We start from the raw sequence: 17,777 nt of genomic DNA on the forward strand, positions 1-17,777 counted from the left end.
ACAGGTCTAAGTATTTCCCTTGGTTGGAAAGATAAAGAAGTTCGTTTTATTATAACAAAGATTGTTTTAAGTTGTAAAAAAGTGACATTTACCTTTTCCAATTGAGCGTTTTTTTTGGATTTGTACAAAAACTCTCCCACTGCCACAAAAACAGAGAGCACCAAGCCGGCTGCAAGAACAATGAAGATGCCACCAATATTTTGAACCCCCAGGGCACTGGCCTCTTTGCTCTCCTCCTCTGGACACCCATTGCCCCTCCACCACTTCTCCTTCATCATGTGCAGCTTGCCTTCCTCTTGCAGCTGGAGAATTGCTATGGTGATTTTGTCTCTATATGGAGAACCTAAGAAAAGAGAGGGTTCGTTAATGCTTTCCAGGAACCCAAAATTTCATAATTAAAGGTTACATGATGAGACAACAGAGCTCTTTCCAAATGCTCCATAGTATGCCAGTATTTATTTTCAGAAGCAAAAGACAACTGGAAAATGGCAGAAAACAGAAGTATAACAAAATAAATAGGGCAGGTGGCCTTTCTGATTTTGAAGGGTAAGATAACATTTTGTTTTGAAAGAGGAAAATACCTCTCTCTTAAAGGCAGGCTCAACTCAGACCATTGGGAAAATAATAAAACGGTAAGCAAAAATCTACAATAGAGGGCAAGGATATTTAGTTAATGTCTAGGAATCATTCAACACTGCAAACAGAGCATTGATAAAACAGTAACCTCGATTTTTAGGAAAGTTGTGGCAAAAAATGGTGTTTCCCATGAATAAGTGCAATAATTTCAAGTGATCATGATTAACAAGCTCTATTCAGGGGTGGCTAATACTTGCAGATAAACAATCACTCATATTTGATACAAATAACAGAAATAACAGGTTTGTACAAACTTGGTCATTCAAAAATCGTCATGGCAACGCATTGTAAGATTTTTTTTGGTTGTTTATTTAACGTTTTACACTTTGGAAAGAAATATTCTTTTCAGTGGAGGCAACAATATAAGTGAAATTTATAGTATTTATGCTGATGGGGGTAGATATTCATCTGTATTAGCTATTACATGATAAGTAATAACTTTTCTAATTGGTTGCCCAGAAACATGGAATAATACTGAACTATATACATCTTTCAACATCTGTCCCAAGGGATCGGTCTTATCGCTTTTTCCCACCCAGGAAGTAGCCTGTTCCTAAAGTTTAATCTTCCTTCCTAAAACATTGTACTGCACATTCCATTTTTTTTGCACAGATTCATCCATAAGTGTTTTTCCGCTGGTAGAAAAACACTAATTTCAGCTCATACTCTATGTTGTCTGTGATCTTGTTTTGATTTAAATAGACCTACATTTGCACCTAAAGATATATTTTTGCTAAGCGTAATTAAAAACCTTATGAGGAAACTATTCTGCCTCATAAGGGACAGCACTATATGTCTTCTTTTTACTTGATTAATATAACAGGACTAATTCAGTGTTGCTCTTTTAGCAAGAGTAGGCAAACTAAAAAGCAGAAATACAAAAAAAAAAAATCAAAAAAAGTTAGTAGCTTATGGTAAAAGTTGAGGACTGAGATCTACCAAATCCAGGTGGAGAGCTGTTTCTTTAACATAATCTTCAATCTATGCAGAAGAAATGTTTATATGGCTTCTATACATTTTTTCACAGCTTTCCTAAAAGGGGCATTATCCATTCCTATAATTAGAATTCACATATTTTATTTTTATTGTGCAACAACTCCTAATTATAGCAGGGGAATTTCTGCTTCTAAGTTTCCTTCCTATATTCTCTTCCAAATACTACTCTGATGAAAATGTTCAGTTTAAATTCCGCCCCTTAGCCACTTTGGATTTCAATGGATTAGCCTAGCCCATATTATTTTCTACCTTGGTCACTCACTGGACACTCAGGCTAGGTCATCTAGTATTACTATTATTTACCTTTCAAGATGTGATCTACTTTCCTAAGTAGATTGTAAACCCTTTGGAACAGAGGATATCTATCTATTCCTCTTTCTTTCTTTCTTTTTCTTTCTTTCTCTTTCTTCTTTCTTTCTTCTTTCTTCCTTCCTTTCTTTCTTTTTCTTTCTTTCTTTCTTTCCTTCCTTCCTTCCTTTCTTCCTTTCTTTCTTTCATTCTTTCTTCCTTTCTATCATCTCTCTATATCTATCACCTATCTTAATTTTCAAACTACTCTCAATCAATGTTTCATATTATGAGGAGCATTATATCAGATTGAGGCAGTCTTGACAAAATATAAGAGTGACAGTGGGGTGTTTTTGGTCTCCTCTGATATGTATTTAAAAACCATAAATAAAGGTCATCTTGTTTGACTATCCAGCTTTCATTAATTCACTACAACTAGCCTAGCAGCAGCTTCAAAGTCACATTTACTCTGAATTACCGTTCTGATTAACCATGTGTATTCCCTGCAAAATAAACATTTGATTGAGGGAAAAAAATCATTTTAAGAAGATCTGTAGTTTATCAAATATAACCTTCAATTGGAAACATAGTATCTGAAACAAATTTCATACTGATAGTACTTATGAAAATGACCACAGGTGACTAATATAAAAATGTGGTCTGGAAGTATAATTATAAGCAAATGTTGGGGGGGAAAGTGACATGAAAAGTAGACTTTGAAATATGAAAAAATCTTGATCTACCTAAGTAATATTTTGAACCAGGTCATTTCTCATCCTGAGAAAAACTGAAAGAATATTACTTATTGTCAACTCACCAAACCCACTGAATTGCTTTAGGATGTTTATTCAGTATCTTCAGACACCATATTCCCTACTTCATTCTCAAAATAAGGCACAGACAAAAGCAACCCACTTTTCAACAAATGATGGAAACATCTTGATTTCTTGCTGGTTGAGTTTCCTATTTCCAGCACTTACTGTAAATATGAAAATGTCCTATTGCTAGCAAACCTCCTCACACTTACTTTCCAGTGTAAACATAATAATACGTAAGTAGAATTTGGATTGAATCAAAGCTACAAAATTAATACACCTCATTTTGAGGTTTTTAACAGGGTGAAATAATATAGATAATATAATCAATGACACTAAATCACTGCCATGCTTTATTTGTCATTCTGTCATTGATTCATTTTAAGAAACAATAATTAAATAATGAATGATTACTTCTTTGGTACATCATTTGCTGCTCCTTGGGACACATTTCTAGCAGGTACTAAAGTCAAAAGTGGTTTGAAACTTTATCTATTTGAAAAATCTCAAGGACATATTGAGATCAAAGAATAAAAGTATCTTTAATCTTCTCTGTGACATGAATAGCCATGCGCTTAGCTCTAATGAAGTGAACAGCCTTTAGTTAGATAGATAGAGTCTAACTTTTGCCCGAGTATGAACCCAGCCTCAGACCACATGCTGGCAAGCCAAGAACTATGAGGGCATTGAGTGGCACCTGGGAGAAGCTGGGGTTAACGCACCATAAGGTTGCCTCCAAGGAAGATGAGTATTTTTGCAAGAGAACCCTAACTTTGATTAGAAAACGACTGAGGAAATTGTAAACATGTCTATTATAACATATACTATTGCACCTAAAAGTCAATCCTCAAATGCTTAAGGGGACCAATAGGTAACCATAAATGGGTGAAGAAACAAGCTAGACAAAAGTATCTGAAAAATTGTAACATCCAATGTGAAAAGATAATTTTCAGTTCTAGTTTTATTAAAAAGCTGTGAGAATTTCAACACAGGGTTACCAGACACTTTAACTTTAATTATATCCCAGGAAATATTTTGTCTAAAATTTTCTACATTAAAATTTTCGCAAATAAATTACTTTTATAAAACATCATGCAGGATAAGGCAAACACCTCTTAAAACTGAATTTAGCTCTTTGATTTTCACTATGCAATCTCTGGTTTTTGTTTCATTTGTATTCTTGCTCACAGTGAGACTTTCTTTGGTTGTTAAACACATGCTCCATACTAACAGTAAGGAACGATTATGTTTTAAAAATGGTCTTTTTTTCAAGTTGCAGAAAGATCCCATTTACCAGATAAAAAATGTTCTCGCTTACATGAAAGAGGCAGAGAGAAAGGGAGGGAGGATGGAAGGAAGAAAGAAAGAAAGAAGAAAGAGAGAGAGGGAGGGAGGGAGGGAGAAAACAAGGAAGAAAGAAAAACCTATGATTACTACATAGTGAAGTCCCTTGATGTATCAGATGCATAAGACGTGGGGCTCAGAAGAACACTTGAAGGAGGCATAAAGGCAGTTTCGAGTGATATACAGCAGCAGTATATGTGTGGGCATAAATAAAACCTACAAATGCACCTGTTCAGAATTTCCTCGATAAAAAAATTCATCTCCAAATGTCCCTAAATGTTAAATTTTACATAGGTCAAAGAATTTTACATAGATCAAAGAATTTTACATAAAATTATAATTTCATTAACATTCCTCCCAACAAATTGACTAAAAGCTCCTTAGGAAAATAAACTGTGATTTGTTATAAACAATTAATACAAATCTCACCAAGTAGTTCAGAGCCAACTTGCTGGGCTTATTAAATTGAATTGACTCCTCTCTTCCTTACTTTCTGCCCTCCTTCCTCTTCCCTACCTTCCTTGTTACCTTTCCTTCCTTCTTTTTCGTACATTCTTTTTGTTTCCTTTCCTTCCTTTCCTTTCCTTCCCCTCCCCCTCTCTTTTCTTTTCCCTCCCTCCTCTCCCACATCCCCTCCCTCCTCCCCTTCCTTTCTGTCATTTGATGTTTCTTACTTATAGAATGGAATACACACATTGTTATACATACTTGGTTCTAATGTCTAAATCTACTACACATAGTTTATTCATTTGCTCATTTGATTGTCCTTTTCATGCTCTTTACAAACACACCAATTTAAGTATGTACCATTTTCCTTATCCTATTCAGTACATCTAGTTAATACAGAAATGATAAAGGAAATGGAGTTAGCATTACGTTTAATTCTTGAGGAGGCTTAGTGATTGATAAATAGCTTTTCTTTAAAGGTTGCACAACAAGTCTAATACTTACCATGCTTTAGTGAAATATTCTAAAATCACATTATCCATACACATACTGGAGATATCCCATCCATACTGCCAAAAGTTTCCTTACTTTCAAATCAAGCTTCTGCGTGCTTTAATCAATTACAAAGGTCAGAAAAAAAAATCACTCTTGCTTTCTATAAATATGTCTTCCTAAATCTCATTATACCAATATTTCCTAAACTGGATTTTCCCCACACACTTCTCTTTTTGGGAAATGTACTTCTGTGTTTCACTTTTAAAGAATTCATTGGTCAGATAAGCTTAAAGAATACTCCACAACAAATATATCTTTTGTAAATTCACATTATACGTTAACAAAATAAAAGGTTTCCATCTCTCCATCAAAGGAAAAAGTTAAAAAAATATTTTAAATGATTAAATTTATTTTTAGTGGAAGAATTTTTTCATTCATATCTATTAATGTCCCTGTCAATTATTTTATTTTAACCTCAATTTGAAAAGCACTGCCTTAGATAACAATAATTACTACTCTTACTACATCAGCTCTCTCTGTCAAAAATAAATTGTTTCTTGTTAGATCTCCTGCTTGTCCCTGCTTAGCTTTGAATTTACACATTATCACAGCACTACTGATCAAGTAGCAGATTTTTTGCATGTCCTTTTTCATCTGTTAGCTCCATATGCATCGTGAGCATCAGCTCATAAGAATTCGCATCACAATACTTACTTGAAGACATGTCTTCATGCCCAGCTTTTAAGTCTCTTTACAAAATACTTCTGAGGGACAAAAGTTACAAGAGTTATTATTTAAATATATTTGTATATCAAAACTGATGAAACCAATTTTGGGGAAAAATACACAGCTTTTGTTTTTCCTGATAGCACCCAAATCCTTTAAATATTTTGTTAAAATTCTAAGGGGCTGGCTAAGTATTTCCGTTACTTATAATGACAAATCCCCACTGCCCACTTCCTAAAGAACTTTCATTTCCTTTGTTTTATATTTCATAGTTATTTCAGCTCATCATGACGATATTATGTGCTGTGTATGACAGAGAATTAGGTAACATCCTGGTGTTTGTTTTCTTTGGGTCTGGGAAGATATTTTTATGAAGTAGACTACTCATAATTTTAAGTTTCCTCTAGCTTGTCATTTCTCCAAGTATACTTTCTTGCACTTTCTGAAGAATAGTAACTTACACGTCTTGTGGGTATGTGACTATACTATAATCACTAAGTGTACATTATATCAATGATTTGCCTCAAAAAGCTTCAGTAATTCCTTAATTATTCCTCTTCTTTGAAAGCGTTTAATCTGATAAATGTTTCTAAGACACACACCCAAATACTTGAAGCCCTTTAAATAATGACTTAAAAATCAGGCTACCTGTCGGTTATAGGTAATCAACCATCCATTATTCATCTTATTTCATCCAGCATCTAGCACAGTGCCTATCACACAATAAGCATTAAACAAATGCTTTTTGCATGAAACATTGAATCCATTATAATATATCCATTATGATATAGTCAAAATATGTTAAGGCAGAACTTGTGATATTGGACACCTTCTCAGGTTCTTATTACATTCAGTAGAACAAACAGAGTTCATAAACAGACTTGTTTCATACTTTTAGTGTTAACCATCTAGAATAAGTTAGGGTGACAAATAAGTTTATAAATTTTAATGCCGTCATTGCACTTATATCAACTGTCAGTGGCCTTGGCCAGTGCCTTAATAAGTAAAAGACCTGCGAGCACAAGAGATCTGAGGCTATATCTGCTGGAACCATCAACCTTCTTTCTTAAATTACAGTGCTGCTGGCAATGTTATATTTTGTGAAATGGCTCCCTGCTTCCTATGCTGAGATGAGTGCTGGGTGCCGTAAATGCACAACGTATTTTGGGTACTTTTAGAGCTTTATCTCTTTTTACCATTATTTCCATGATAAAATCTTCCAATAAAATTGGAACCAGACCACATTTTCTTAGAGCCTTTTTCTCAGTGAAAGATGGGTTTTATTATCTCTTAGGACACTGTCTCTCCCATATTTGTTTTTAAGAAGTGCTAAGTCAAATTTTATATTTACGTTTCAGATTCCATTTTAAATTGCTATTTTCCAGTTTTATGCCGTATTCAGTCAACAATGCTGTTATACAATACCAAGCATCATTGTTATTTTCCTCTATAGAACTCGTCTCAGTTTGTAACTAAAAAATAATTTCCGTGACTATTTGTTTAATGCTCATTTACCCTAACAGGCTGTAAATTTCATAAGGACAGTGTTGTATTTCCTTTCTTAGTATAACACCTGGCACACAGTGAAGACAATATTTCTGGAATGAATACATGCATAAATAAAACATTAATTACTTAACAGTTGGTCATAGATGCCTGCAATTTTACGCTCAGTCATTTCTTATGAACCCAAACTATATATCTTTATCTAATCTATATCTAATAATTATAATACATTTACTTCAAATGAAGCATTTAATATATGTAGCAACTAAACACTTCATGGGGTCCATTTCAGATTTCCTATTAGATAAAAGCTAAACTGGTGTGAAGTTACTGTCATCACTCTTTGTATTTTCTTTTGAAGGTATTCTATCGAAAAATCTCAATATGATAGGAGAATAAGGAATCCATGAGTGATAATCATAAAAATTAAAGGAGATTAATCTCATCCTGAAAACAAGTTATCAACCCATAACACTTAATCACAGAATGGTAAATGAGAGCTGAAAGTGATCAGTCTTCCATGATACCTAGTAATCTTTCCACATTGGAAATTTATGAACATCATTTTCCTGCTTAAATTTTTTTTAATGGTGCTCTAAAGCTATAGAATACAACCTCAGTTCCTAAAGATGTCGTACAATCCCTTTCTCCAACCTATCACAAGCTTCTCGGACTTTATCCTCTTCTCCTCACACCTAACATGCCAGCAATACAAACTACGAAGTTGTATTTCCCATTGCCTGGAGAATCCTGTTTCCATACTTCCTCCAATGATCTTTGCACACTTTTCCTTGTCTGCCACAGAGATACACAGGATCCCTCTTCTTTGGTGCCATAGCACATTGCAGATAGTCTAGTACAACATTTGGTGCATCATATTCCAATGTTTTGCTATGTATCTTTTCCTACTAGATTGATATGAGTGTCCCAAGGGCAAGGACCATGTATGTATCTTTTTTTTTACTATTAATTATTAGATATACATACACAGGTGCTAGATCCTAGGCATATAGTGATGAACAATGTAATAGGAGCCCTGCCCTCCTAGAGTTTTCACTGCAACACAAAACACATACGTTGAATAACCTTTACAACCTTGAGGATCACTATAATAAAGAACACCATATTGTAGAACCACGTGACAGATGGAACTATCTTAGTCTGCTGATCAGGTACACAAAAAAGGCTTCATTACTTTGAAAAGAAGAGTAGGGAAAATAACTCTTCTTTCTCTTTGGCTGCCTTTCACCTGCTTTTCCTCTATTTTTCTTTCTATTTGCATTATTGGTTTAGAAAAGTATATATGAGAAAGGAAAATGATAGTAAGAGCATCCCACCCACTTTGTTCATTTCTTCTAGATATAGAGGATAGAACTAAGTTCAAGATGTCAGGGTCATGGTGGAATGGAACCAAATATAAATGACACTGTTAATGTAGAAATAAGAGAAGAGAGATAAAAAGCTATGAGGTAGAGACTACATGGATTTAGGGAGCAAATGTATATAAATATCAAGTGTATGTACCACCCAGGACATTTAATATACAGTAATTTTAAAGGAAATTTTAAATACTTATATTCAAAATCTATAACTGGCTTAAATTGGATAAAGGTTGCCGTTTTTTTCTTTGTTGTAGACGTTAAAATTCGAAGTGTTATGACCTCTATAGAAAAGTAACTTGAATGCATTCTACTTAAAGGAATAGTTGTAGAATCCTCAGGAGGAAATTTAAGTATCTAAGATCACAAAAGGAGATGGTTATATGAGGTACACAAAATGTGTCAATAAAAAATTCATATTATAGATTATGTATTTTAGCCATTTGCCTTTTATTCATATTCTGAATATTCTTTGACTTATGTGAAAAAGGATAAGAAGGGCAAATGTTATCAGCACATAATGAAACAGTAAACTATTTTCACTGGTTCTGACATTTTTCATACATATTAGTTAAAAGCGGCTGGTGAAGTAGATTTGTAGTCACATTTCTTCTCTGGGTATTAAATCATGTAACGCTGACACAAAATATGAAAATAGAAATAGTTTCATTCTAGAAACGCTGCTTTTGTTACAATTTTTCATCTGCATAATAACCATCTGAAGAGCAGTAAGAGTGGAAATGTCAGGAATACTTTCTTTACTATCGTGTTTTTTCCCAAGTCCAATATTAAACTTTAATGAATGAATTATAAAAGTTGGACCATTTAAAATAAAATCCTCAACCTACTTAATCTTTAAGAATCCCAAAATTGGGAGAGAGAATAACTTTTTCAGGAGAGTAAAGTACCCATCCTTTAAGGTAGAGCTCAAGTCCCTTTTTCAATTTGGCCTAACTGAACTTTGGTCCTCAGTGAATTCTACCACTCTGAGTCCCTACATTAAATAACAGACTACTTGTTTGTGTTCAATATTCTATTTTCTCTATTTGATGTTAAAGTTGTTTTTCTTTAAGTCTATCTCCTTAAGAAAGGGGATGATGTATATTTAATGATCATTATTTTACAGATCCAAGCAGGTTGAAGAGTGATAAAATTTCTTATAGATTGACAAAATTAAAAGGAAACATACATGTCTTCAGAGATAATCTCTGAATATGTCTTGGACTCTGTTTACTAAACATTCGGGAAATGTTCAGAGAAGGAAAAACTTTATTTATATAATGCCCAACAATAGAAACTGTCTCATCTTTATAAAATAGATGTCAATAACTTTCTAAGTAACCAAATCATGGTTATTTAAATACAATATACTGATTGACTGATGATAAAATCCTAGTTGGGTTCCATAGGAAATGATTTCTAATTAGTTAGGAATGGATCATATTAACAATACGTCTAACCTACAATACATTCAATATTACTAAAAATATAAAGAATAGAGAGAAAAAGGGTAAGATGCAAAGGACTTAAAAACCACAAATACATCATTTTACTTATTATAAAATATTTCTTCAGAACAGTCCTTCAGAATTATTTGTGGTGCATATGTTCTGATCCAAATACTATAAATTTGATGTTTAATCCTTATTGCAATCTAATTATGTAGACATGATCCTACCCATTTACCAATAAGAATGCTGAGTCTCTGGGAGGCATAGTAACTTCACTTAGGACACCTAGGACACTCAGGTGGAACTAAGATTTGCACATAAGTCATCTGGCTACAAAGGCCACATATTCTATACAGCATGATAAGAATATGCCTTCAGATGAGGGCCAGCAAATGCAAGGCATTCATCTTCAGAATTTAGTGCTTATACATTTCACCACTATGTTTTGACTATTTTTTTCCCAATACGAGTGATTCATTGATCTTACTTAGTCTTGCTAACCAAAGGATGACAGTCTGGCACAGTCATTGTGGCTAACTAATCTATAATGGGATTTGAACCCATGGCCTTGGAGTAATCACCACAAGACACAAACAAAATTAATTAATGTTCTAATGTTCGCATATAAAGTCTATCGGAACTCACTCTGTTTTCATGAGAATTATCCATTTATTCATTGTTTAGGTACCATTTCATCAGCATTTACAATATTCATGAAGGCTGCTCGCACTGGTGCTCGCAATTCATCAAATTCCCTGTGGAAGCTTCCTAGATTCTAGCCTGCAGAGTCTGTTGATGATGTCTGTGGAGCAGGCATAGCTTACTGAGACTCATCTGTTTTCAGTGACATGAAATCTAAGACTTCAACAAATATGCCAGGAAAATACAGCTTCTACAGGGGTAATTTGGTGCTTTTTTTTGTTTGTTTAATTCAGGCTCTGAAAATTATTAGATCTCGATTTAGACTTGCAAAATTACTTCACCAGCATTAAAATTATGCTGCCTATGCAATGAAAAAAAATAGAATGCATTTTAATGGAAGGTTTGACCTGCAGAAAGATGAATAATTTGCATCAATTTTTGTGCATTATGTTCAACTAATCAAGACAAATGTATTCATTCATTTCTGTGAAGCTGAAGAACTGAAGGCCAGCAATATTATGCATCTATAATGGTGAATATTACGGTACTTATTATATGATGAATTGGGAATTCTAGAAATGGATGGTGAGCAAAACAGGGAAAACACATGCTTTTCATACTGATTTCTATTTTTATAAACACCAACATCTGCCTTAAATAAACAACCTCTCCCTCAGTACCAATTCTACATCTCTCACTTCATCAAATAACAAGAAATGAAGAAGCAGTGAGATCTCATGCATTTAACATTAGAAAATAGAAGTGAAGAATGAAATTTCACATTGTTCATATGTCAATGTGGTATCCTTCTACCATAAAGAGTCCACGATACAACCTATCGTAATATTTTTTACTTTAGGCTGATTATGTGTAAAGGCATTATAATGAGATAAAACTTAAGAATTACTAATAGGGCTACAGCTATTTTGTATTCATTAATATAAAATATTTTGTAAATTAGTTTATAAAGGTAACATTAAAATCCAATTATGAAGCAAGAATGCATCTTATTTATGATTACATAAGTAAATATAATACAAGAAAAATGTATATAACAATTTTGTGTCTGATAAAATTGTCATTAAATTTAACCTTAGTATTATAAAGGATTTATAAATATACTCTTTACATTCATCTTTACTTCACCTCTACACTGCCTATTACATTCATGTATTACACATATTTCAGTAGTTCTCTGACTATGATAAGTAATATAATTTGGATTTTGTTCACAGATATAATTATTCATGGACTGTTTGAAACCTACTACTGATTTAATCCCAGAAGTAAGATGAGGATACATAAGATTATAGAAAATTTTAGCATCTTGGACGATAGGCACAGACATGAGCAGAATTGCTTCCATCCCCTTTTCAGCTGACTCGTGCGCCCCATATGTTATTAAAGTTGGGAGGCACCAATAAATGAATGAAGTGTGCCACTAGCTCATTGTTAAAAACAGAAATAGTTTTAATGGGACCCTTCAGACACTTTACAATATTTCTAACAAACTGAACACAGCAAAACAAAATAACAGCAACTGGCCCTAATGGATTTTTTTCTAGATTGCTGTTTTCCTACCAGCTCATGGACTGCTGAGTCTGCCTAGCCCTCAAAGCGCCCTGTGCACTCAACATTCCAAAGACAGAAGCCAAGAAGGCTTTTAGTATGGGTTGTCAGAAGGGAGGCAAGGCAGCCGAAAATGCCATTAAGTAGAAACGCTCCCTGTTCGGCTAAAATAGATTATCACCTATGGTGAATTAAAAGGCAAGACTGCAATTGCTCATACATTTTAAATATTCCTTAATGAAAACTGCTGTGATTTGCTTTTTTTGCTTTACCCCATCCAGTTGTTGTTTTTTAAAAATTCTAATGAATGAAAAGGAAGTTCAGTTAATGTATTATGAGTAAGAACACCTACAATTTCAAAAATCTACCCTACAGTAAATATCACATTAAAATAACATTGCTGCAGTCAGGAAAACGACGAAAGGGATTTAATGTCACCGCAAGCTTAATTAAACCAGTTTATGCTTATTTAGCATTTACCTTCACATCATTGTTGATTGCTCCACTAAGGTATTTTTGTGTAAACAGAGCTTCCCTAATTAAATAGCTTATATCTGAGTCATTCAGTGATTTCACAACCGTTTGGGCAGTAATCATCACACTCAGAGTGATGAATGGTGATGGTAGGCCCCTAGATGAATCACACAGGAGGAGGCCTAGCAGGTTAAAAGGACGCATGGACTTCTGGGGGGAAAAAGAAAAATATGTATAATTTTTGAAATATTTCTGAATATTCACTCCAAAACAGACATAGTATTTCTGTTTACCCTCCTGCACTTAACCGCATACACCTCTATGACAATATCTAAAACTCTGAGCAACAATAAAAGCAAAGCAAAGGGAGTTCCTCTCCTTGATCACATTTGCAGTATTAATAAAGACAGAATTTTCATATCAGTTTATGGCTTCTGCAGGTATAAACTCAAAATCCTGGGGAATTTCTGGAACTGATCTAAATTTCCAGAACCCGAGCCTATACTGCTCTGCTTTGAATAGATTCATCTCCTTAACTCTTGCTGGGAAAGAGACTCAAATAACCTTTACTTTTTCACACCTAAATGCATTATTTTTTATTTTTATTTTTTGGCTTATAATTAAAATTTTAAAGCTAAGTAAAAATGACATACTACAAAAAAATTGTCAATATGCTTGAAAAAGATGATGTAAAAGGCAAATGCTAATTAACTAGTTGAGAAATGCAGGTTATGATGTTGTTTGAAAATTTATGGTAAGTCAGAATCTCATTCAAGTTCTAGAGTTGCATGTCATTGCATTTATTAATGACTAAGTAATAATTCATGAAAGCCATATTGTTGGCAGAGCTATGACATAGTAAATCATGAATTACTGCCTGAAGTTTTTTCTCAGACATATTTGAGGGGGTAAAGTGTGAAATGCCTCTTTCTAGATTATACTTCTTTGATGAAGTTATATGAGTTAAGACTTACTCATAATGTACTGGAGTCTCAAAATCATTTTAATTTTATACTATGTTATGAGTGAATAAAATATAATTTACTAAAGTTAAGAACTTAATATCATCAAGTCAAACAGAAGAAAACTATCTGAACAAAAGAAACAAAAATTATATTGCAATACCTACAGGTGAGTGGTTTGAATATTCATCCCTTCAAATTTAAATTATTGTGTTCAAATTTATCTCATTCAGAATTCAGCTAAAAACAAAATGTATGTTAAATGCATTAAGCCACTTTTAGTAATGAGACATTTTAATAAATTTTAATTCAATATTATTTGGCAATGAAAATAAAGAAGAATATGGTAAAATATTCTTCCTAGTCTATAATTTTGCTATGCCAAAGCATTATTAGATGCTTTGAATTTTTATTTATATGTACTGATAATTTTACATTAAAAGTCCAGGAAAATCCTATAAAAGAAATTTATCATGTGCTGTTACCTAATTTTTAAAAATTCATTTTAATGAAAACAGTAATTGATTACACTATTATACCAAACTAACTACACACTACGAAGAAATGATTCCACTTAGATATATAATTCAACTTGATTTCTTAAGTTTCTCATGAAAGTGACCTGCCTGTATCAATGACTGTTTTCTGCAATAACTACGCTTTCTTCAGAAGGCAAAAGTTGATCTGATGAGCTGAGTTGAACAGATAAAAGGAAAAAAAAAACTACACCCTAAGGCTTATAGTTTAATTTGTTTCCTTCTCTCATATATAAGATAAGCTTAAAATGAGAAGAAATAGAAATTCCAAATGCTGTGCCCAGTATTTTCCTTCATTTAAAAAGTTATATAGTTTATACATTTATTAATATTTTGAATTGTTTTATATTTTCCCTATAAGTCAATATCTTTCAGTAAACAGTGTCAGGGGTGGGGAGAAAACAAAAATTGCTATTTGTATGTTTCCAAGAAACTGTAACAACTTCCCTAGAACTGATTTAACTGTTATCTTTCTTTTTTTAAATAGCTTTCACATCTGAAATATCTCAGGGAGTTTTGAGAATTATATAATATACTGTTTTGATTTATTTGTAACAAGCATTTCCTCAAAGCAAAACAATATGATAAGAGACATTCCTGGTACACTGGTACATTGTATTTACAATACAAAAAAGCAAACAAACCAGAAAACCCCATCAAGTTAAGGTTTTATATTAAGTATAAGTCAAATTTCTTTATTCTAGAAATTTTGAAATTATAAGTGCTATTATGTAACTAATATTAATGAAGAATATCTGTGCTATACTCTAAAGTCCTCAAACATCCTCCCCAAATCTTATTCAATTCTCACTACCCTCAGTCACTCAGGTTTGTTTAATGAGGTCATCGCATTGAGTAATGTAAGATGCCATGCTGATCTTTAGCTCCAAAAGTTATTTGTTTTCTGTATTTATAAATCTTGCTGCACCATCATATTTTCATATGTAGAGTTCATTTGTTGAACAAATAATTGAGGGTCCACAGAGTGCAGGCACTATTGTTGTGTGGGCTTACAGCAACAAACAGACAAAAATCTCTGCCCTCTTCCACGCAATGTAAACTAAAAGAGGAGGGTAAGGATACATAGGAATCTCACTCCTTCCAGAAACAACACTGAAAAATGCATTTATTTTCTTCAGCTCTTTCCAAATGAAACTGTGAGGCAATGAGAACCTATCAAATCACTGCTTCCATTCCTCTCATAAGTGTTTAAGAAGGTGTTTGATTTTTAAAATTTGTTTGAAAACATCAGCTAATCATATTTCTCCATGTAGTTTCTAGCCCACTTTAAATCAAACTCTGGGACTCTGTCAAGTACATTATCTGAAACATTATTATAAGTTTAGCATTAAATAGACCTTAGGTGTTCCTAGTCTCACCCTGTAATTTTACTAATTAAAAAAAAAGAAAGAAATTTAGAAGCTATAAATTTCCTGTCACTTGTCTAAGATCACATTGACAAGGCTAAATCTAGAATATCAGTGTGCAAAATACTACATGATGATACTTTAGAGCATATTATCAGCCTCTTTTCTAAAACACAAATTTGTTCATATAATTTTTCATAAATGAGTACAAGTACGCTTGAAAAGTTATCAAAGTTACTCATCACAAATTCCGAATAAATGGTACATCAACTCATGAAGTTGTTGAGTTCTTTAGGTAATTCTTACTGAGGCAGAGCCATATGGGACCTAACTATGGAGTATGCCAGGATTTGAACACTCCATCAACACAAAACTGTGGCAATAAACTCAAGCCTTACTGTGAATATAAGTATAATTTAAAGCATTTTGAAAAGAAGTGCTTCTTAAGCTATAATTATGAGAACTCAAACATTTTTATATATTAGAATTAATTAGAAAACCTCTGAATTAATACATACATTGGCATAATAATGGCAAAGCTTTGGATGGCCTTTCCCTAGTACAAACAATAAAGGGGGTTCATTTTGTGTAGAGAATTTTAAAACAATAATAGCAACAACTCTCACCCGGCACTGGCAAGTCAAAACATGTCAAAAGTAAAATATTCCTCTCTTGAAAATATCTTCTGTTCATCCAGGTTCTAAACAATTACTATTGAGTTTTAACAGCCCAACTCTTATTGAGTTTTGAATTAGCATCTATATTTATTTCTTATTCTTTAATAAACATTGTACTCCACTTGGAAACTAATTTGGAGAATTCTCATTACACAGCTCACTCCCCCAAGATATGTGAGCTCAGCTACACTTGCATATTTTTGGAACAAGAACTTAAGGTTCTTGTTTTTTTGTTTTGTTTTGCTTTGCTTTCACAATGACTGTGCAATCATTATTTTGAGTCTACTATATAATTGCAGGAATATGTAATGTTACAGGAGCGAATGTCTCAAAATTCTCTCAAAGCCAGTTCAAACTATTTTGAGCTATAATGAATTTGAGTAAACTTTACCTAATATGAAAGAATTTAATGTTGAAGTTTTTGAAGTCATTATGGTGGAAAACTTTTGGACTTCCTAGACATTTGAAAGTTGTTAGAAACGATCCCAAAGAAACAAAGACATGGACACTATTGCAATTTCTGGAATTTATCATGAAATGGGATTTTTATGAATCTGTGCCCAACTTTCTAACTATGGTATACATGTTAGAAAGAAACTTTTCAAAATTAAAAGTAATAAAATTATGAATGAGGATACATGGACAAATATGACTATACCATTAACACAAATACATGAAAATCCGTTTTGACAAAGTCATTAAAAATTTGCAGAAGTTAAGGCTCAGAAAAATTATAGTGTCATTATTCATTACTGTAGAGCCAGCCAGTGAGTAGCTGTAAGTGCTTTCCCCTTTCTTTAAAAAAAAAAAATGATGTAATAAAAAACATGTTAATCTGTTATTTTGTTTTCTTTGCATACAGTATCAGTTTCCTGTTTCCGCTATAACAAATTACCACAAATTGAGGGGCTTAAAATAGCACAAATTCATTATCCCATAGTTCTATAGGTCAGAAGTCCTAAAAGTGAGGTATCTGCAGGGCTGCATTCCTTCTGTGGCCTCCAGGAAAGAATTGGTTTCCTTGCCTCCTAAACTAACTTCTAAAGGTCCTCTGTATTGCTAGGCTGTGGTCCTTTCCTCCATCTTCAGTTCACCAAGTAACATTTTCAAATCAATCTCTCTCTCTCTCTCTTCCTCCCCTTCCCTGCCATGGTGTCCCCCAGCCCCAAGATTTATATATTGAAACTTAATCCCCAGTATAGTGGTATTTAGAGGTGGGGTCCCTGGGGTGTGATTGGGTCATGAGGGTGGAGCCCTCATGAATGAGATTAGTGCTCTTATTTAAGGGACTCAAGATAGATTCCTTGTTCCTTCCTGGTCTATTAACTAAGAAGCAGCTTCTCATCAGACACCAAACCTGTTGGTACCTTGATCTTGGACTTCCAGCTTCCAAAACTGTGAGAAATCAATTTCTGTCGTTTTTACAGCACCCAATCTCTGGTGTTTTGTTACGGCAGCCCAGGTGGA

The 17,777-nt window shown here is 33.4% G+C and overlaps 1 protein-coding gene across 3 annotated transcripts in view; it reads right to left on the reverse strand.

Annotated features, from left to right (window-relative positions):
• The window catches only part of GRIK2 (glutamate ionotropic receptor kainate type subunit 2), a 625,962-nt gene that overhangs the window by 14,728 nt on the left and 593,457 nt on the right, over positions 1–17,777 (reverse strand). For all 3 annotated transcript variants that reach the window (XM_065888797.1, XM_065888798.1, XM_065888799.1), the window contains one exon: positions 93–343. In XM_065888797.1, coding sequence (XP_065744869.1) covers positions 93–343 — 251 coding nt within the window. The remainder of the gene's footprint in view (positions 1–92; positions 344–17,777) is intronic.

Source organism: Phocoena phocoena, chromosome 12 (genome assembly GCF_963924675.1).
Source record: "Phocoena phocoena chromosome 12, mPhoPho1.1, whole genome shotgun sequence".
In the NCBI taxonomy this organism is placed as follows: domain Eukaryota; kingdom Metazoa; phylum Chordata; class Mammalia; order Artiodactyla; family Phocoenidae; genus Phocoena; species Phocoena phocoena.